Source organism: Ochlerotatus camptorhynchus, unplaced genomic scaffold, assembly GCF_037179485.1.
Source record: "Ochlerotatus camptorhynchus isolate MF236.1 unplaced genomic scaffold, CSIRO-AGI_Acam_v1.1 ptg000096l, whole genome shotgun sequence".
In the NCBI taxonomy this organism is placed as follows: Eukaryota; Metazoa; Arthropoda; class Insecta; order Diptera; family Culicidae; genus Ochlerotatus; species Ochlerotatus camptorhynchus.
The window spans coordinates 2687248-2710412 of NW_027040586.1; the positions used below are offsets into that span (position 1 = coordinate 2687248).

The following is a 23165-nucleotide window of genomic DNA, read 5'->3' on the forward strand; positions in this document are numbered from 1 at the left end:
ATAGGTATCTGTTATACGCCTTTTGTCTTACAACTTATACAAGTACTGATAGTCTAGTGGTGAAAGTATCGGTTTAGTGATCTCAAGGTTCTTGGTTCGAATCCAGTCTGATGCTTTATTTTATTCTTTTTGCATTTTTTTGGTTAAAATTAAACCCATGAATTTAGCTCATGATTTCAACTCGGATGATTCATGATTTTGGGAATATTTGCTGCGTTACGCAAAAGTTGCTCATGATATCATGAATATTATTCATGGTGTATTTTCATAACATGAAAATACGCTGTGTTCATGAAATCATGAGTCATTTTTCTCATTTCGGAGATCGGATTTTTTCCCGTGTAGGCTTGAACGTGTGTAACTAGGTGATGGTAGGAGACATCAAAATGTTTTCGAGGATGCGTAGTTCTGAGTCGATCAGAACTGTTTCGAGGATGTTGTTTCTAGGATGGAAGTGAACTTTCGTCCTTTCGAGCTCTGGGTTTGATTTTGTCAGGGAGCATTTTACTGGCTGCTGGTGAAAATTTCGTCTATCGTCTGTTTCTTGTGGACGGGTAGTATAGGTTGTATTGCTTTCTCTTCCACTGCCTAATCCACTCTCATTCTAATGAGAATGAAGCCTAATATTTGCCATGAACCATGGTAATGCATTAGATAAATTGAAAATGTAAACACAATCACAAAAGTCTGACTTCAGGGTTGCCAGCCTCATGTGATATTGACACTTTGATTGATACAATTCGGCCTACTTCGGAATGATCGATACAACGCTTGGCAAAGCTTTCGGCACTTCCAAAACTCTTGGCACAGGTTAAGGTGTGCAGAGTTGAATACCCCTTGGAATTTTGACGCCCACACGCAGGCAAAAGAACGTAAGAATTCCATAAGAAACACTTTTGAATCTTAGCCATAAGAAATGAGTGTGCATTTCATTGATTTGCCTTATGAAAAATAATGTTGACAACAAAATAATAAATCGGAGCAGACTGAAACCGGAAAATGGACGTTGAGGTTAGGGGGGCCGTATGTTGAGCACTCGTCTTTCAACGCTTGGGAAAATGAAATGGTTAAAGGCGTATAAAGCAAACCCCACACGCATCAATATATTGACGCGTGTAATATATTGACAATAATATTGATGATGTGAATTCAGAAATATTGTCAATCTCGATGTATTGACGTCAATATAGAATGTATTGACAATACGATTATTGTCAATAAAAGCAATCGTGTAGGGTCCACTTAAGAGCTACCTCATGTTACCCGAGAATTATTCATAAGTCACGCTTATGAAATTCACATATGTTGTTCATAAGTCGAGCCTTATGAAATTCTTAGGTCTATTTGCCTCAGTGCAGTATAGAAATTAAAGACGTAGTCATGCGGCAAAAGGTATTGCAATATTGTAAAATGACATGGCATTACTGCTAAAACAACTTAACTTTAATAACTCTAGACCATACCAAATTCATTGCTGTTAGCGGGCTGTGGAGTCGGTTGAAAATCGATGGACTCCGGCTTCTCCGATTTGAAGTTAACGGACTCCGAATCTGACTCTTCGACTCCAATTTTAGATATAGCTGGAATTAGGGCGTAACAGCTTTTGTAATCAATGGCTTATATCGATGATTTCTAGAAAGCCAAAGCTCGCCCACGCATATCAAAATTCTCACAAAACACTTTGTGGAATGTTTTCAAAGGATTCCTTAGACCTACAGCTTCAATCTGATAAGGTTTTTATAGCTGAGTAAACACATTTTTCTATGAAGTAATGAAATTGGGTTGTTAGCGGAATGCTTAAATAAAACAGCAAAAAAAGGGTTATCTTCCATTAAATTCCACTTAAATAATTTTGGTAAACATGACAGATACGTATTTCGACTACAATGTGCAGTCTTCATCAGTGTCATTCCCACTAAAGAACTTATCAAAATCTATCCCACTTAAGTACTCATCCCCTAGGTATAAAAGTCAATATCACAGGTATAAAAATTAAACTACAATGTGTTGAAACGGGACCTACCTAACTAATAAAAACCAAAGATTTAAGTAAACTAAAGGAGAAAAATCTATTCAACTCTCTAATAAGGAAAATCCCAAAGGCTTGGTAGCCATCATAATGAAGTAATGAAAATGGGGTTGTTAGCGAGCGAGGAGAAATTTCATTCAAATTTGATTAAATTGGTTTTGGAATTGGTCTCCACTTATAACGAAATTGGTCACAATTTTCAAGTCATATTTTCCAATCAAATGGTAAAACGTTTTAACAAAGTTCTTGCAATAAAAATGATAATAAATTTTATAAGAAATTGACAAGAAATATTTAACAATTTTTTAACGAAATTGATCACAGTTTTTCACCAGTTTTAGCAAAATGGACACAGCTTTAGTGAGCACCAATCATAATTTTCAAATAAATTGATCATGTCTTTTACCGAGAAATTGGCCATAACTGTTAATCAGATTGATACAACAATTTACAATTTGCAGACGGTTTGCAATGGAATGCCGAACTTTGCAAAAAATGGTCACAATTGCAAAAGAAATTGGTCGCAATTTTGAATGAAATTGATCACGTTGTTTAACGAAATCCACAGCTTTCTTCAAAATTTATCACAACTTCCAACATAATTCTGCAAGTTTGAAGGAAATTTTCACAAGTTTTGGTCATTTTTAGCTGGAATTAAAAGCATATGCTATCCTTAACTAACAAATACCATAAACGAACGGTAGCCTGGACGCTAGAACTATCATTCAAATGGTTTGGATGATACCCCGAATACGTGGTTAAGTCATAGAGGTAACTCTAAGACCAGCAGGTCCCGAAGAAACGTGCTCAACTTTTTGCCTCAGCTATAGTACTATCTTCGGTTCCAAGCTAACCGATGCACCCCTCGAAACATTGAAAAATCCACGAACCCCTCATTTTATCTGTCAAACTTTCATAGCGAATCAAAACAAACATAGAGTAGTACTAGAATTTCGACTAGAATGGGATACGTTAATCGATTTACTTGGGACCAATAGACTAGTCAAGTAGTGAGCCAATTTTAAATCGTTAGTTTCTACCGGTTGGTTAAGCTCTTTCTCATGGTTATTTTTAATAGGGATGTTTTTAAATTTCAAATAAAAACAGTGTAAACATAATTGATCTCAACTAAAGTCTGTTCCATTAAGAATTTGGCCGTACAAAATAGGTCATTTCTTCAAAGCGAAATAAAGTACAAAAACGCTAAGGGTATCATTTTGTAGGATTTTCATTTAGCTTTAAGGGAAACATACAACAAATATTATTCGTCAGTTTTTCGGATCAATTTACGAGCTTTTCGCGGAATACCTCTCATCATGTCTTGCACATTAGTACTGTCAACCTCATCTACCATTCTTTTCCACCACTTCTCCAAATCAGATGGTGTTTTGATCGTTTTGTCACATTTCTCCAATTTGCGCTTGATAATTGCCCAAAATTTTTCAATGGGACGAAAATCCGGACAATTTGGTGGATTGATACTTTTCTCAATAAATTCGACATTATTCTGATTATACCATTCTATGACATCGCGGCTGTAATGGCAACTGGTTAAGTCAGGCCTGAACTTTACGGGACCTTCGTGTGATTGAATGAACGGCAAAATTATGTTCTAGAGACACTTCTCCTTGTACAGTTGTCCATTCATAGTCTGTTGAAGAGTACGGCCCCCCGAAGCGTCAACCCTGAGCTGGACCACTCTCGCTCTCATCCACTCATGATCATCACACCATCACCGAAACAAGGACTGGAACGAAAGAGAAGACATTAGGTACGATATCACGATCGCTCTTATCAACCGTTGTGGCGTGATAAGAAGGAAAGCTGATCGTGGGATATTCTCGCACGGGAGAGGAAAACATCGCAGGATTGTCGGCTGTTGAAGGCCTTCGGATGAACTGCCTGGATGTAGGTCGGATCAGTATCGCCTAGGTCACGGTGAAGAACGGGTGCTCGACCCGCACGTCGGAAACCAATTTTTAATGTGTTTAGTTTAAGTTCATTTAAGTTAAGAATAAACCCATGTAGTGTCCGTAGAATTAAATGTCGTTGTTGCGTGTAATAAAGTGTAGAGTTTTTTTATAAGTGCCCTTTGCTTCGCATTTTTAAGAGTGGCCGTTCGGTGAAGAAATTCGATGGCGTTTAAGTTCTGCTACCACGATTGAATGTGGACTATGCATGCCTACTTCCCCTTGTTCGTCGGAAGTCACCTCTACTGCTCGATGTTGGTTTGGCTGCCTCGCTCAACGCCGCTATTGAAGGATAAGGCGAACCGGTAAGCAAGCAGGAACCACACATTTTGGTCCTTCGAGCCGGATGGTGGACCATCTGCGTGCTCTGGAATACTCCGTCGGCACTGGGTCGACGCTGGTTTCGGCCATCGCTTTCGAACGCCATTGCATCACCACACACTACACCATCAGAGGTCACCGCACTCTGCAACAATTGCATGGGAGCCATCGCACTTTGCACAAAGCCTGATCGCTTGGGATTTAGCGTCGCATGGACTGGAGCGCCATCGCGGTTTCTTAGGCTCGATTTGGCTTGGGACAGCCATTTGGAATTGAATTACTGGAAACGAGTTTTGCATGCAACGAAATTGATAGGCCACTGCATGATAGTCAAAGCACGGACGGTCTGTGCTGACGAATACCCGGAATTGGAAATCGTTTTTTGGATCGCTGGACTGGCGCAACGCCTTCTTGCTCAGGTAAGCTAAGATAGTGCAGTATATGTCCAGTCGAATCGGACCCTACAACATACTAACGCAATTTTTCGACGTGTTTTCTGGACCTGCGATCATCAACCGACGGCAAGGGAAGCCGTCCTCCCAACCACACATCGGAGCCTACGAAGTACTGGTTTTTCGTCTACCGATTACCTGGAACGGCAAGTTTCACCAGTAGCCACTGTGGTATCAGTGGGGTTGCATCCATTCATCAAGCCATCACGATAGGACTCGCATAGCAACTCAACTGCGTCGGCATTTTGGAACGAAGAGGCGGTATCATCTTTAGTTTTCTCGGGTGAGTGAACTTTTTTAGTGTACTGCCGAAGCTAGAAATAGATAAATACACAATTTTGAATGGAACCTATCCTCTTCGCTTTTCCATCCACTTGCTGAGCCCTGAAAGATCGTTGAACGATCTATTTGCGAATCATTTACGTTCTGGTTTTGGATATTCGGACTTAACCGGGATTGTACTGCTGTTGGTTATACGAGTAAGTTGCCTCAGTATATGCCCGGCCGAAGCCGACTTATTCGGTTACTACACCATATTCTCTCTCCTCGCTTGCATCTCCGCTTCGCCACCTGAGTTATTGCTGCATTTCGGTGAATTGTGTGACGTCATACGACTTGTTTGGGTTGATCATCTTTACTCGATTGAACTGGAGCACCACTATTCGTTTTCTCGGGTAAATTAATGCAGTATATGCCTAGCGAAGCTAGGTCAACTCGCAGCATACTACACAACGCTTCTCTCTTTGGTTCCCGATTATCGTGACATATTACCATGCTACCTACCGCTACCAAGAAGCCACCGTCGATGAGGGCATTGACGGCTCGTTTGAAGGAAATCAACCTGTCCTTCAACGATATTTTGCGGTTTGTGCAAGCGTTTAGAGAAACCAACACCGCTACTGAGGTTGAGGTACGCCTGGGTAAGTTGGATCAACTTTGGGAAAGTTACAGTGAGGTCTTAGTGGAAATCTTCGCCCACGATGACTACAAACCGGAAAGTGCCACGCTAGAGAAGGAGCGTACGGAGTTCAGCGATCGCTACTATGAAGCGAAGTCGTTTTTAATGGACAAAGCCAAGGATTTCCAGGGAGCACAGGCATTGGAACAGTCCATGCGAACAAGTGATGCTTCGGTGCACGGATCCGTTGATCACGTTCGTCTTCCACAGATCAAACTGCAAACTTTCAACGGTGACATCGATGAATGGCTTAGCTTCCGTGATTTATACACGTCACTCATCCATTGGAAGGTGGATCTACCAGATGTGGAAAAGTTCCACTACCTTAAAGGGTGTCTGCAAGGGGAACCAAGGAACCTGATCGATTCTCTACCGATCACGAAGGCCAACTACCAGGTGGCCTGGGAATCATTATTGCGCCGGTACAATAACAGCAAGCACTTGAAAAAGCGGCAGGTACAGTCGTTGTTTAAGCTGCCTACGCTCTCCAAGGAATCTGGAACTGAACTGCACACTCTTGTGGAAGGCTTTGAGAGGATAGTGCAGACTCTCGATCAGATTATCCAGCCAGCCGATTATAAGGATCTTCTGCTGCTGAATATCCTCACTGCTCGACTGGACCCTGTTACACGAAGGGGGTGGGAGGAGCTATCTGCAACGAAGGAGCAAGATTTGCTAGCGGATCTGACTGAATTTCTGCATCGTAGAATCCAGGTATTGGACTGTCTACCATCGAGGTCTGTTGACACTAGGGGTGTTCAGCAGACACAATCACAACAGAAGCAGAAATCATCATCGGTGAAGGCCAGCTATGGTTCAACCCAAACGTCTGGGGGACGCTGCGTGGTCTGCTCAACAAATCATCCGATTTATCAGTGCAACGCTTTCCAACGGCTGGAGGTTTCAGACAGAGATGCTCTTCTGAAGACACACTCGCTCTGCCGGAATTGTTTCAAGGCCGGACACTTGGCTAGGGAATGCCAATCCAAATATTCTTGTCGGCACTGTAAGGGTCGCCACCACTCACTGGTGTGTTTCAACCCAAAAGGAGATGGTGATAAACGGGTATCGGCTGCTGCTGGATGCAACAAACCTTTTCCTCCTGAAGATCCATCGAAATCTCGTTCCAGCCAAGTAGCTAGCATGACAGCTACGAATGCATTGGTGTCTGGTACGGTCCACCAGCATGCATCACAGGTACTGTTGGCAACGGCTGCCGTTATAATTGAGGATGACAATGGCTGTCGCCATCACGCTCGCGCTCTTCTGGACTCAGGGTCGGAGAGCAATTTTATCACTGAGCGATTGAGTCAGCTGATGAAGGTAACTCGCGACCGAGTGGATATATCGGTGCTCGGGATCGGACAAGCGACCATCAAGGTCAAACAAAGGGTACACGCATTGGTGCGCTCACGAGTGTCTCAGTTCTCACGTGAACTAGACTTTCTGGTTCTCCCGAAGGTGACGGTGAACCTGCCAACAATCAGAGTGGATACGAATGGATGGTCGCTTCCAAGCGGAATTAAACTGGCTGATCCCGCATTTTTCGAACCGAACGCAGTGGATCTCGTTCTCGGTATCGAACACTTTTTCGATTTCTTCGAAACTGGTCGAAGAATGTCCCTGGGAGAAGGTAATCCAGCTCTCCATGAGTCCGTATTTGGATGGATAGTAAGCGGTGGTGTCTCTGTTCCATCTCGCTCTCTCCAAATCACATGCAATGTATCGACGCTGGATGAGTTGGATGCATTGATCTCTCGTTTCTGGTCCTGTGAGGAGGTTGAGTCAGGCAAGGCTCACTCGCCGGAGGAAACACGGTGTGAAGACATCTTTGTCAGCACAGTACAACGAGGTTCGGACGGTCGGTACACCGTCTCACTACCGATGAATGAAGACGCCGTCTCACGGTTGGGCGAGTCAAGGGACATCGCATACCGGCGTCTCCAAGGAACGGAACGCAGACTGGCTAAGGATTCATCGCTTCGGGAACAATACAATGCGTTTATGGAGGACTACATCAAGCTCGGTCACATGCGTGAGGTGGTTGAAACGGATACGGAGTTGGATAAACGGTGCTTCCTCCCACACCATCCAGTCATCAAGGAGGCAAGTACCACCACCAAGGTGAGGGTGGTTTTCGACGCGTCGTGCAAGACATCCAACGGAGTATCACTCAACGACGTGCTAATGACAGGGGCAGTCATTCAGGAGGACCTTCGATCCATTACACTCCGCAGTCGGACAAAACAAATCATGCTTGTGTCGGACGTTGAGAAAATGTTCCGACAAATTCTTGTTCACCTACTGGAACGTGCATTGCAGTGCATTCTGTGGCGCTTTTCACCTGCGGAATGTGTTCATCTGTACGAGCTCAACACCGTGACATATGGTACTAAATCGGCACCTTTCCTGGCGACAAGAACGCTCAAACAGCTAGCCTTGGATGAAGAGGCACAATATCCACTCGCAGCGAGAGCGGTTCTCGATGACACCTACATGGACGATGTCATTACAGGGGCGGACGACGAAGAAACAGCAACCACATTGCGGGTACAGCTAAACACAATGATGTCAAGTGGTGGATTCAAGCTGCGGAAATGGGCTTCGAATTGCCCAGCGGTGCTGGAAGGCATTCCGGAGGAAGACCTGGCGATTCGGTCGTCAGAAGGGATTGTTTTGGATCCAGATCCCTCAATCAAAACACTGGGGCTAACTTGGATGCCAGTCTCCGATACTCTCAAGTACCAGTTTTCAGTTCCTAGTCTGAACCCTGATACACCACTCACTAAACGATACGTGCTGTCAGTAATTGCCACACTGTTTGACCCTCTGGGGCTGTTGGGAGCTGCCATAACATCGGCCAAGATATTTATGCAACAGTTATGGGCATTACGTGACGGACAAGGTCAAGGGCTTGATTGGGACCAGTCGCTACCATCGACGGTGGGTGAGCCCTGGAGAAAATTCCACGAACAGCTACCACTGTTTAATGAAATACGCATTGACCGTTGTGTCATCACTTCGAATGCTGTCTCGACGGAGATCCACTGTTTCTCGGATGCCTCGGAGAAGGCGTATGGAGCATGTCTGTACATGAGGAGCCAGAATGTCAACGGAGAAGTGAAAATTCGTCTTCTTACCTCCAAATCAAGGGTAGCGCCGTTGAAATGTCAAACAATTCCCCGACTGGAATTGTGCGGGGCGCTCCTTGCGTCAGAGCTCTTTGAAAAGGTTGCACAATCGATTCGGTTCAAGGGAAAGTCGTTTTTCTGGACAGATTCCACCTGCGTTCTGCGTTGGATAGAAGCTCCTCCAATGACCTGGACCACCTTCGTTGCAAACAGAGTTTCAAAAATACAGTCCATTACCCAGGAATCTCAATGGCGACACGTTCCAGGAATTCAAAATCCCGCAGATCTTATCTCCAGAGGGATTTCACCGGAAGATATCGTGAACAATTCGTTCTGGTGGCAAGGACCGAGCTGGCTAGAGGAAGAAGAAGGTCAATGGCCAAGCCTGCCACATAATTCACCAACTGGAGAAAGAGATGAAGAAAAAAGGCGGACTGTAGTTGCTGCACCAGCTTCTGTATTCGCCGAATTCAACCAAACGTACTTCAGCAAGTTCTCGTCCTACACAGATCTTGCTCGTTGTACAGCATATTGGCTGCGTTATATGAAGCTTCTACGAACACCGCGAATGGAGAGGAATTACCCAGCGTACCTGTCGTCGGCAGAGCTGAAGGAGGCGGAAAACACCCTGGTCCGCTTGGTACAGAAGGAAGTTTTCGAGACAGAATGGAAGGCGTTGTCCAAAGGGGAGGCAGTTGCGAGAGGATCGGCGTTGCGGTGGTTCAGTCCATTCATATCGACGAATCAACTAATTCGGCTTGGCGGCCGTTTGAAGCATTCCATGGAAACGGAAGAAACCAAGCATCCGGTTGTACTGCCAGCACGGCATCTATTCACTCACATGCTGCTACGACACTACCACGAGCGACTGCTACACGCTGGACCACAACTGCTGTTGAGTGTTGTAAGACTTCGCTTCTGGCCATTAGGAGGAAGGAGTGTGGTGAGGAACATAATCCACAGATGTCAGACGTGCTTCCGCTCGAAACCATCGTCAGTCCAACAACAGATGGGGGATCTACCATCGTCACGAGTCACGGTATCTCGACCCTTTTCACGGACGGGTGTGGACTACTTTGGTCCAATCTATGTAAGGCTCGCTCCAAGGCGTCCGGCAGTCAAAGCCTATGTAGCGATTTTCATTTGTATGTGTACCAAGGCTGTGCACATGGAATTTGTCTCGGATTTGTCAACCGACAGATTTCTTCAGGCTCTGAGACGGTTTATCGCCAGGCGAGGGCGGTGTACCGATATTTTCTCCGACAATGGCACCAACTTTGTCGGTGCACGGAATAAGTTGCAGGACTTCCTCAAGTTGCTCAAGAACAATGAACACCGTGAAGTTGTCACCAGGGAATTAGCCAAGGAAGGAATACAGTGGCACTTCAACCCTCCGAGCGCGCCACACTTCGGTGGCCTATGGGAGGCTGCAGTTCGGTCGGCTAAAACCCATTTACTGAAAGTCGTAGGAGAAGCACCAGTATCCCCGGAAGATATGAGTACACTGCTCACTCAAGTTGAAGCATGCCTCAACTCTCGCCCTCTCACTCCCATGTCAGATGACCCGAATGATCTACAGCCATTAACGCCTGCTCACTTTCTGGTTGGAGAATCACTGCAAGCGTTTCCCGAGCCAGACTTTACGGACGTACCTCTCAATCGACTCAATCAATGGCAGCTGACCCAGCGAAGGCTGCAAGACTTCTGGAAGCGCTGGCGAAGAGAGTACTTGTGCCAGCTTCAAGGACGAACAAAACGATGGAAACCAGCTGTTCCCATCGATGTCGGAACGCTAGTCATCATTAGGGATGAGAATCAACCTCCTATGCACTGGAAGATGGGGCGGATAGTCAAGGTACACCCCGGTGAAGACGGAATCGTAAGAGTGGTCACCTTGAAAACCGCTACAGGACTACTAATTCGTCCGGTGGAGAAAATTTGTCTTCTACCGATCCAGGACGACAACGATGATCCGGAGTCAACAATCCGGAGTCAACAATCCGGAACAAATAAACATCCTTCCTATCCCTATCCCGCGAAGAGGTTTTTTTCTTTTTATTTGCAGAAATTTCAGAACTTTCTGGGTGGGTGAGGATGTTGAAGAGTACGGCCCCCCGAAGCGTCAACCCTGAGCTGGACCACTCTCGCTCTCATCCACTCATGATCATCACACCATCACCGAAACAAGGACTGGAACGAAAGAGAAGACATTAGGTACGATATCACGATCGCTCTTATCAACCGTTGTGGCGTGATAAGAAGGAAAGCTGATCGTGGGATATTCTCGCACGGGAGAGGAAAACATCGCAGGATTGTCGGCTGTTGAAGGCCTTCGGATGAACTGCCTGGATGTAGGTCGGATCAGTATCGCCTAGGTCACGGTGAAGAACGGGTGCTCGACCCGCACGTCGGAAACCAATTTTTAATGTGTTTAGTTTAAGTTCATTTAAGTTAAGAATAAACCCATGTAGTGTCCGTAGAATTAAATGTCGTTGTTGCGTGTAATAAAGTGTAGAGTTTTTTTATAAGTGCCCTTTGCTTCGCATTTTTAAGAGTGGCCGTTCGGTGAAGAAATTCGATGGCGTTTAAGTTCTGCTACCACGATTGAATGTGGACTATGCATGCCTACTTCCCCTTGTTCGTCGGAAGTCACCTCTACTGCTCGATGTTGGTTTGGCTGCCTCGCTCAACGCCGCTATTGAAGGATAAGGCGAACCGGTAAGCAAGCAGGAACCACACATAGTCACTCCAGTGATGAAAACCTTTGTTTTCTTTCCGCAACTGCAGATGCCTCGCCAAATCATCAACTTGCGAGCGAATTTATCTGCAAAGACAAATTTGAATTTATCCGGAGCATCCCCCTTACGTTTTTTTTTTTTCCTTTGGTTTGTTTTTTCCGTCGATCTTGTTTTCCGTGCTGAGCACCAATGCTACCGACGTGCCAGGAAGGCAGCTCCCACACCTGGACCCTACCTATCGACCCATCAACTCATGAACCGGGGACCAACGGCTTTACTTCCCATCCGAAGGAAGGCGTGATCAGAGATGTTCCCAACAAACAATTTTAGCTGGAACAGACTTAAAGCATTTTGATTTTTTTCAAAACCGAACCAATCTTTTTCTAAAATTTGCTAAAAACAACCAAATTTTCGCAATATTTGTATATTGTACGGATTAACAAAGGTGCTTTTGAATAATTTTGTAAGATTTTTAGACAACTTTTTCTTACTCGATCTCTCCCTAACTCTATTGAAATCCAGGCTACTGCGACCTCTTTGTCCATACAAATTTCCTGAATTTACCACCCTAACTCAACATCCTCCCTTTTGCCAAGCGCAATGACAGCGAAAGCGAAAAAAATCGATCTGAGTAAGCCGACTTGTTGGATTGAAAACTAGTTAGAACCTAGGACAGGACGTGTCAGCTCAGAGATAGATTTCCTGATGTAATTTTTGTTTGAGATCACATTCATTTCTTGTCACTCATCGTCCAACGAAGCGACGTCAATTTGAATGATACAGGTTCCAATTGGATTCGTCTTGCCATTCAGGAAATGAACCTACTATTATCAATCATAAAAGTTGATAACTGGAAACTCAGTTAGTTAAATTTACGATTTGCTCTTACGCAGCACATTCTGCCGTGGGGAGAAATCTTAAAAAAATAATGTCTTCCTTGTTTTCGTTTCTCAAGCAGACTTTAATCCACTCCTGGCGAACAATTGGATCCTTCGAGAACTGATAAACGTGATGCCCTGGGTTTGATACGTCACTGTGACCACATTTAATAACTATGCACTGTACTTCGTTTTCCCAGTAAAAAAAAAACAAAGCAAAAGATTGTTTGCGGTCAACAAAATGAAAAATAGAAAAATTACCGATTGCTAGCAGCACGGCCATGCCAACAACAAGTACCCCTCATAAACAGTGTGATAGCCTGTGTTGCCGATAAGCTTTTTCAGAATACCGATTTTTGAGATTTTCAAAATGATTATTGTCTGCCCGCTGAACTGTCAGACGAAACTATTGTGAAAGATTGTTATCTTTTTGAATATCTAAAAACTTTTTAGTCTGCTCAAAAAATTATTCATCAATCGAGAAATAGCTGATGGCTCATCCCAGTAATTTCTGGAAATCAGGAAATACTTTTATTCAGTGAAATCCATGTTAATTTTATAACTTCCTGAAGTTTATTTATTTTTCCCTTGGAAGTTTGTTCCATATTTCCCCTGGAATTTTCTTCCCCTTACCCCGTAGGTTATTTCCCGAGTCCTACCGGGAAGTTGTTTCGACTTCCCTTGGAAGCTTCTTCTGGCTTCTCTAGAAAGGTTCTCCCGTTTTCTACTGCCAGTTTTGTTTTCAGCTTCCCCGAAACTTCAGGGATGCTTCCAGAGTTTTATTGCTTTTCTAAGTATTAGCTTCAGTTCTGCATCTTCAGAAAACTTCAGAGTTTTGGGTAAGTTAGGGTAGGTTCCGATAAATTAAAGACGGGTTCATTTACTTTTGTTAAAATTCGAAAACCTGCAAAGTTCAGAAAAGTATAGAAAACTCCAATGAACTTAAGAAAACATCAGACATATTTTGGATTTCCAAAGTACTTCAGGGAAATTTTATGGTATTCAGGACAGTTTAATTTGTTTCATGTTAATTGAACAGATCAATTAATTTCTATTAAAGTACTGAACCCTGAATGGAGCTCCGAGAAACTTAAGGGATGTCCAAAAACTTCAGTTAAATTCCAAGAGGTTCACGAACATTTTGGAAACGTAAAGGAAGTAACATGAACATTAGGAAAATGTGCGAATATTTTAAGGGAGGTTCGTGCATTTTAATGGCAGTTTCGAGAACTTTTAAAAATGGAAATTAAATCCGGTAGATCAGAGAACTTCAATGCTGATGTTAAATTAATTTCAATTAATTGTGAGAGTACTTAAGAAGTTTCGAATTATTCCAGAACTTCCAGAATTGAAGGCTTAGAAGATTAGAAATTTTTTGGTAGTTTCTGTATAATCAGGGAAGTTCCAAATACTTCTAGGATGATCAGAAGAGAACTACAAAACAGCACAAATAACTTCAGGAAAATTGTAAGAACTTTCGGGATATTCCGAAGTGTATTTCAGGAATATTCCGAAAACTTAAGGTACATTGCGGGATCGTCAGGTATGTTTTATAAATATCAGGTAATTTTATGAATCATTAGAACATGTAAGGAACTCCAGGGAATGTTGTTCGAACTCCCCCAAGAAATCTCTTTCTTCCGGCATTTATTCTCAACTTGACTTCTCCTTGAATTTTCTTTCGACTGTCCCTCTGACTTCCGACTTTCTCCAAAAGTTTATTCCAATCTTCCATACGACGTTTCTTCCAGCGTTTCTAGGAAGCTTCATTCGTCTACTCAAGAAGGTTCAATCAAACTTCTACCGAATGTATCTGTAGACATTTCTTTTGCCTTCTTCTGGGAGTTTCTCCATAAGCGATAAGAGTTCCATGAGTTTTTTTTTACTTCTAATAGAAAGTTTTTCTGGGCTTCTTCTGAGCTTCTACTTCTGGAATTTGTTTCCGAATTCCAAATATTTTCTGGCATCCTATGGATGTGTCATCCAATATTTTTTCCGATAGCTTGTTTAAATGTTCGTCAAAAGTTTCCCAATATTTGTCTCGGAAGTTCCCCGGAGGTTTTTTCCGACCTTTCGTAGAACTTCTTCAAACTTCCTCCAGAAGAGCTTCTTTATTCTTTCTCTGGAATTTTGTTCGGCTTCCTTCTGAAACTAATTTAAACACTCTCCGCAAATTTCTGCCGACTTCCAAGCAAAATGTTCGTTCTTGGTCCAAAAGTTTGAATTTTCGCCTTCAATAACGGCAAAAATATAAAATTAATTAAAAAAATAAAATACCGATAAATATCGATTTTTTTAAACCTTTGATACCGATAATCTTGAAAACAATCCGGCAGCGCTGGTGATAGCAGGCGTTTGTCAATTCCTAAGAGGAAGAGAAGACAATACGGGGGCGAAAACGAACAACTTTTTTGTCAAACGTGAACCAGCTCGTGATTGGCCGATTTGAAGTGCGTAAGATAGAGATAGATATAGATACAGATAGAGATAAAATAATAAGAAGCCACTTGTCTCCTCTTCCTCTTAGGCCAATTCGACCAATCTAAAGTGGCCTTTTCTGGCAGGCAAATGATCTTATTTTTTCACTAGCAGCTGGCGGGTCCTGTCCTTGATGTAATTTATGACAACTGTCAAACTTTCCGTTTCCGTTCCGCTTCCGCCCACATTGCGTTTGGGCCTTAACTCGATGGTCCCTTAAATATTGAGTTTGGTAGCAGAGTTAACCATCCCTTGACGTTGTCCGCTTTAAATAATGCAAATTATTTAAATAATTTGAATATTTATATTTCCATTCATTGAGATTTTATATTTTTGTCTCACTTGCATGTTTCACCAAAAATAGCTTTATAAACCGTGTTCATTTGGAAAATAATAATACTTTTACATCATGCTCTCGTGAAACTTGAAATTTAATAGCAAATACGAACATTGAAAGCATTACGTTTATAACTGTGGTATGAGGAGGTTCATTATATCAAAATCAGCTTAGACAGCTGGCCTTAGACGGTTCATGTTGGGCATTCAAATTCAATCGAATCGTTCATGATCCAAAACATTTGCACGTGAACCAAATTAGGATGTAGTTTCACATTATTTTTTCATAACAGTCGGAGTCGGTACTTTTTCTTCGAGCTGCTCAAAAATGCGTCCGACTCCGTCTCCAACTTCGTGGCTATTTCTCAATTGTAGAACACCTTTGACGTTAATGGGTTAACAACGCAGTAGAGCTATAACACAGAACAGAAGTGGAACTTCGTATCAGACAGTAGCTCCACTAGCGCACCTAGCGCAGTAGATGCCTACTGCCTACAGTTAAGATAGGCAGCATGCTATGATGGTGTTAGTGCATATAGAAGCCCGTGTGGAATGCTACCACAACGCATCGCTTGTTGAGCAGAAAAACGAACCACTTTTTGATTCACCGATTTGTTAGCAATTCCCCTTCTGTTCTACGACTATAGATAATAAATCATTTTCATTTAATGCTTGAAAGTTTGACCATGTTTGCTTTTTGATACGTGATAGAGCAATTAATCAATTGATCCCTTGATTCAAACATAAACCGGCAAAAATCATGTACACTGCGTTTTAATGCCGAAACCATGTCTGGAACTTGCTGATCCCAGAGCTGCTTGCACTACTTGTAAGATAAAATGGAAAAAGCTTTCCATCAATTCTGACCGCAAGCCTGCGACATGACGCGATGACAGCGAAAACACGTAACAACACTTACGGTGTGCGGTGTACGTTATTCCGCCAGGGCAATTCATTCTATCCCAATTTCATCAGACGGTCATACCGACTGAGGCATATATTTCAATCAAACAAAATGAGCCATGTCCATGTCCCAAAAATGTTAACCCATTTTCTGGTTTTCTCTTCTCATTTCTACCGCACACACAGGACATCCATTATGAGTATCCGGTTGAGCTGGATGGAAAAGCACTGGAGACGACCTACATCGGTGCGGCTACCGTCACGGAGCAGCAGAAACCAATGACGACACTGACCGGTACCGGCGGCAGTATCAGACAGCAGCAGGACATCAGTGCGGCAATTGCATCTCGCAAATCACCAACCAATAACAATAATAGCGACGCCGATGGGGATGGCGATGATGACGATGTTTGTGAGGAATTGGAAGAAGGCGAAGAAGAAGGTGAGGAGGATGACGAAGACGACGACGACGATGACGCCGAAGGTGGGATTGGTAGTAATCTGAAGTACATGATCAACGTCAAGAGCAAACCAAGAATCAAAAACGGTTACACCAGCTTCCGGAAGAAGAAACAGGAAAAGAAACTCGCGGGCGTTGGTTCGAACGTTCTAGCCGGAATAGTTACCGTTAGTGGCGAAAATGATGACGATAACGATGGAGAGGATGAAGAAGAAATAGATATTTATAGTGCGAATCATCATCATCATAGTTTCCTCCACCACCAACAGCAGCAACAACGACTACAGCAACAATCTCAGGAACAGCAGCAGCAGCAACAACATCTGAGCAATGTGCGGCAGCACGTGATGCTACAGCATCAACAGCAACCGCAGCAGTATCAGGAACACGAAAGACATTTTAGCCTGTACTTGGATCCCGGAAGCCGTGCCAGCAGTTGTGATGTGATTAATGAAAGTAATCTCGACTCGACGCAGTTCATTGCGAACGGAAACGGGATGAAAATGAAGAGCAACGGCGGCGGTGGTGGGGGTTCTGGAAACGGCAAAAAGCCGTTGACTCGTCGTCATAGTAAAAACTTCAACTATTCCCCGGATACTACCGATTACGAGAGCAACTGCGGCGATTACGATAGCGAGATCTCTCTCAAGTACGGCAGCGAGTATGGTATGATGGCTAACGGTGGTAGTGATATGATGTGTGACGATCTGAATAATGGTGTCATAAGTGCATCCACTGGGATCAACTCTTCCACGATGATTGATAATGGAGTAAATACGGCAGCGGTTGGCAACGCCAGTAACTATGCACGCTATTACACTAGCATGCCGGTTCTCGAGGATGGGCTTTCGAGTGGCCACGTTTCTGATACGGAAAATAATAATCCCGGCATTTTACCAACACCGGATTTGATCAACAGCAGCCATAAACTGCAACAGGCCACCAATTCGTACAACTTGCTAACGTCTCCTACGAGTCACTCGTTGAAACCGATGAGCTCGTCGCCTGTGATAGGAAATCATAATAATAATCTGGATGGGCTGTACGGTAGCAACGGGTTCCGCATGAACGGTACTCCCGGAGGGCTTAATTCGAGCACCTTGCAGAACAATAAGATCTTCAAAAATCGTGATCCGGAACTGGAGTCTTTGTATACTATCAGTAAGTTACATAGTAGGCTTTTTGCTTTTCACAGTTTGTTTTAGTTAACTAGCTTTATTTAGATTTTTTTTTCGCGTTTATGAAATTTGAAAACATTTCAGAGTTTTAGTATATGTTGTATTGCTGTGGATGAGGGTAGTCGACGACTACTTAGCACCAAACCAATATAAAATCAATTTTTAATATTTTCACCAGGACAAGCGCAATTGAATTTGGATTACGAAGCCAAATTTTACTTGGGAAAGCGCAATCGAATTTGGAAACAAATGTAATGTTGCAAACTCTTGGGTTATTTGGTTTTTCAGTCTATTGTTAATCAAAGCAAAGACAACATATCAAGAAGACTGGCCACTCATTAATTTACTAATACAACCTGAAACAGGCACAATCGCGTGATCTGCCGTTCAAAGGTAAATGCTTCGAACGAATTTGATAGCAAAGATAACAACCTCAGAAGAAAGATTTGTATATTTGCTCATATTTCCATGCGCTGCTTCCATCTTCACCCAAGTGCAGCGCTGCTGTATCTGTCGCTTGGAAACTGGCAAAGTTGCCATTCTTCTTGATATGATGTCTTCGATCAAAGCCACTATGCTGCTCATATAAGCAATACCCAAGTAACTGAAAATCTCGCATTCAACGATAAAACTCACTTCCAAGTTCTATAAAGTGCAAATAAAATTCCGACAGAACTTTCTAGTTACATTAAGTTCAAATAAAGTTCCGACAGAACTTTCTGCCCAAGCAACCAAAAGTTCTGCATTCATCGATAAAACCCACTTTCAAGTTCCATAAAGATAGATCCGATGCGTACTCCTAATAACTTGAAGTTATAAAAAAAGTTCCAAAAACTGAACTTCTTAGGAACTTCATGCAATACTGAAAACATGGCCTCAACAGGGGAGGGACACCCCTCACCATCCATCTTCAAAGGGGGAGTTTGGTAAAGAGAGATGATAAAACTGATTTGTACCTTCCTAAAAGTTGGCTAGCTCGCTTTCTACTCTCTGTATCCAATTTTCACACTACCGTACTCTAAACGGAACTATCAATTCTATACTTTCATCTCCTCATCTATCGTATAAAAAATACCACTTCCGTCTGTTATTTGAAATTAGCATCTTCAACTATGTAAATCGTTGACTTCACGCAGAAGTAATACTAAACATATAGTGAAAGTTGTTAGCATTGCTAAATCATCCAAAAGTTGAAAAGTATTGACACAGTGTGGCCAAAAAGTTTAAATATCAATTACGCAGCAGTTCAAAAATTGAATTAAATGATAGTAAAAAAGTGTAGAAAATATTTTTAGAATTGTTTTTTAAAATACAACTTTTTTTTTAAAGAATGAGAAGCAAAGAATTAAGCAAATTTGATGGGATGGATTTTTTTAAAGTCGATGTAGTCCTTACGATTTGATGCAGTGCCAGAATATAAAGATTTTAATTAGTTCTAAATAATTCTAATATTACCCTGGGGTTGATCAGATTCACAATTTAATTCAATACAACACACAACACCCAATAGGCAATTTTATTTTGGAGCAAAATTCACCTGGCTTAAGTTTACCTAACCTACAGGTAACTGTACCATTCGTGCATAAACATTACGAATAATGTTATGCCAAAGAATAATTTTATTATATTACTAAAATGAAAGTCTGATAGCGTCATTTTTGAAGTCTCAGGATCTTGAAATGATCATAAATTCCGGAATGTATATTTTTCCTGGGTTCCAGATCATGAAAATTTTTGTTAGTCTGAATTTACTTGGAACTCTTCACAAGATATCTTCGCCCTTTTTTTGAGTTCCATTTGAATGATCCTAAATTTTCTGGATTCCCCTAAAATAATCTTTTCCAGTAACATTCATAGCAGAATGCATAGCATTACCTTTTTTAATATCTTATACATTACTCTACAATTCCACAATTTCCTGGACTCCCTGTGTCCAGTTTTCCTTATGAAATTCTTAAAATATTCTTAATAATTTATTTGATGCACTTTTCAGAATGACCGTCACACTCTTCTCAGACCTATCCGATAATTCCCTTTGAACTGCTTTGTAGGTAAGGTCAGAATTATTTTGAAATCCTCTTCAGTATTTCCTGAGTACTCAAGTACTTTGCCAAAATGGCCTTGAAAGTCTCCCAAAAATTGCGCATAATTCCGTTAAAATGTCTTAAAATATTATTGAAATGAATCTTCATAGAAACATTGGACAGAAAATTCATTGAAATTATTCCTACGATTCGTATCAGCTTTTTGACCTAATTTCCGCCCTACTAAGCACAACCCACGCTTTATCTCTCTTTTCCGAACGAGTTTAAACAAAAAATGGAATACTGTCAAAGATGTCTTCTAAATTTATTCATTTTTCCATACGTACCGGTGGATTTGATAAAGAATCACAAATTGTTGAGATATTGTTTAAAATCTAATACTGCTTCTTGATTCTAAATTCGTTCTACGAGTTTCAATTCCGTCCTAACGCATTGAAACGCATTTAGATTTTCTTCGTCCTACGGATAAACGTAGGAAAATGGGATTAGCTAGGAGCGCTTCTTTTATTTTGAGAACAATGAGCGTAAATATTCATACAATGCGCTCTAACAGCGTTTATGTTGTAGCTAATGAACTAACGCATCGGAACCAACCTATCATTGATCTACCCTACTCCTCAAGTTTCATCTTAAGAATTTTCTATGATTTCTCTTCCGGATTGTATTTCCTATATTCACAAAATCTCCATGCAATTGTCAACAGAGTTGAGAAGCCAATTGAAACCGCCTTCAACCAGAGGTTGTACAGACTGAGTATTTAACACCAAACAACGGACAACACATCACACCCTGTAGATCAGTAGGGAAATTTTCAGGTTGTCAAATTTTGCACCCGCTGGAGCGGGAATCGAACCCTTACTTCGTGGCACACACAATACGCCTGAACGACGGGTGACGCCGCACGACCACGAAGGCCAAAAAGATCTACTCAGAATTAGCTTGAAGTTCTCCTTTGATTACACAAGGAATTCGCCTCACCCTTCACTGTGAACTATTTTCAGAATGACCTTAAAATTCCAATAATGTCCAACGTTGATGGCCTTTAATAATTAAAGCAGCAAGTTTTAATTTTTTTTTATTAGAGGGTAGATCAATTGCAGTGATATTTTAAAGCAACATGTTTAAAAAGTCTGGGAAAATCTGGAAAATATTTTAAAAATCTGGAAACATCGTTGTCTGTCTGTGTATCTGGCAAGACTACTAAAAATCGGGAAAATCCAGATAAATCTGGAATACTGGCAACGCTGCAGCTCACTTTAAAAATGACGTAGTGGTTCGTGCTGGGGCTATCACGCAGAAGGACTGGGTGTAATTCTTCAAACAGCTCCAATACTACTACTAATGTTGATTAAATCAATACTCGTTCATACCTGACTTTAAAATTAACTTTCATAAACTGCGAACTAAATATAAAATTGGTGTAGAGGACAAAAACCTTTTTGTAACTTATTTTCTAAAAGTTCCGTTCAAGTTCCGCCAGAAGCTGCTTAGAATGCTCTTCAATTATGGTACCGGAACTTTCAAGTTCTTATAACGACTTAAAAATGAGGCTGCTTAGAATTCTATAGACCACCTACAACCAAGCTGCTTAAGCCACAAATAGCCTTTTATCAGAACTTTTGGTTACTTGGGTATTGTCCCATATATATAGGAAATCAAGCAAATATGGGGACTGATATGCGATTATGCGCAACTTGATCCTATGTTTCCATCCATATTGGATCGTCGGATCAAGAAAATATATAGTTACTACACACAAAATCACGGCCTCCCTGTTCGGTAATTTTTTACTGGGTTAATGAACAGCTGAAAAAGTCAGTAAACTTAAAAAAATTGTAAAAAATTGTATAAAAGTGATTTTTTCTTGAAATTTATACAGATTGTGTTCTTATTACATTTATTTGATGATAAAAATAAAATATGTTAAAATTGTTCGTTGCATTACGTGTGACCGTTATTTTCAGTTTACTGACTTTTTCAGCTGTTTGAAAACCCAGTAAAAAATTACTGACCCCAGTAAAATAATCTCTGTGTGTACACTGTCCGCAAAAGCATAACAGTGTTGATTTTTGTCAGAAATGAGTTATCGATTAGAATCAATTTAAAAATTCCAGTATTATTCACTGTGCACTAAAAGTTACATGCTTTGTTCAGAAAATATCGTAAAAATTACCAAATCAAGGTTGTCCCATCCATATATGGATGGGAGATATATGGAGAAATTAAATTTCAACAGCGTTTTTCACGGCTTGCTGTTTTTTTTTTTCAATCGGAACTGATATGCTTTGTAGACTGAAAAACCACGATCATAATTAAAACTAGCAGAAACAAATTTAAGCATCATAAATGTTCTTGTTTGCCGACTGGGGTTGAACCCAGGCCCTTTGGGATGAGTGGCAATGATGCTTACCACTATACCACCGGTGCCACTACCTCTATGGAATTACTGTATAGTTATTAAAAAAAAAAAAAAAAACGATGAGAGAGCTATTGGAAGCCATGCCGTTGTGATTTTTTTCATATCAGACCATTATTTATTTATATAGTATGGCATACTAGTCATTTCGATTATTTGATAGGGTCATGGATTGATATCATACCAACTACGCGATGCAGTTTTAGGTGATTTGACATGGGTGGAATATAAAACGGATTTTCATATATTGGCAGTCTAAACGTTGCTCCTGTTTCGTAAATACATTCCAAAACGGCATCAATCATCGATTTCTCTTCGGTCCCAAGCTGATCGATGCACCCCTCGAAACAGAGGAAAATCCGAACCCCTCATTTTATCTGTCAAAATTTCATAGCAAATCAAAACAAACATAGTGTAGTACTAGAATTTGTACTAGAATGGGATACGTTAATCGATTTGCTTAGGACCAATAGGCTAGTCAAGTAGTAAGCCAATTTAAAATCGTTAGCTTCCACCGATGTGCGGTAAAAGAGGTGAGGAGAAAGGAAACTAGTGGACTCTTTCATTCTGACGGTGTTCTTATGCAACAGCAGACGTGACGTCACGTCTGTTGCTGCATAAGAAGACGCGAGTACGAAAGGGTCTACTAGTTTCCTTTCTCCTCACCTCTTATACCGCACATCGAGCTTCCACTGGTTGGTATTTGTCAGTTTTTCGCTAACTGGAAGCCGCCATCTTGGATTTTAAAATGGGGTCGACCTCTGCACGTCATTTCCGTTCCAAAATTACTCATATTGTAGGGAATTTGGTAGATTTTCACAAATCGGAGCTACCAAATTGGATTCTAAAATGAAGTCAAGCAGCGATTTCCG

At 41.6% G+C, this 23165-nt stretch overlaps 2 protein-coding genes across 5 annotated transcripts in view; both read left to right on the forward strand.

The window, feature by feature from the left end:
- Positions 1–23165, forward strand: part of LOC135698835 (serine-rich adhesin for platelets-like) — a 158110-nt gene that overhangs the window by 117407 nt on the left and 17538 nt on the right. For all 4 annotated transcript variants that reach the window (XM_065218969.1, XM_065218970.1, XM_065218968.1 and 1 more), the window contains one exon: positions 16381–17815. In XM_065218969.1, the coding sequence (XP_065075041.1) occupies positions 16381–17815 (1435 nt within the window). The remainder of the gene's footprint in view (positions 1–16380; positions 17816–23165) is intronic.
- On the forward strand, positions 4095–11570 carry LOC135698858 (uncharacterized). Its single transcript, XM_065219005.1, has 3 exons — positions 4095–5055; positions 5164–10740; positions 11511–11570. The coding sequence occupies exons 2-3, from the start codon at positions 5545–5547 to the stop codon at positions 11568–11570; spliced, it is 5256 nt and encodes a 1751-aa protein (XP_065075077.1). The 5' UTR covers positions 4095–5055; positions 5164–5544.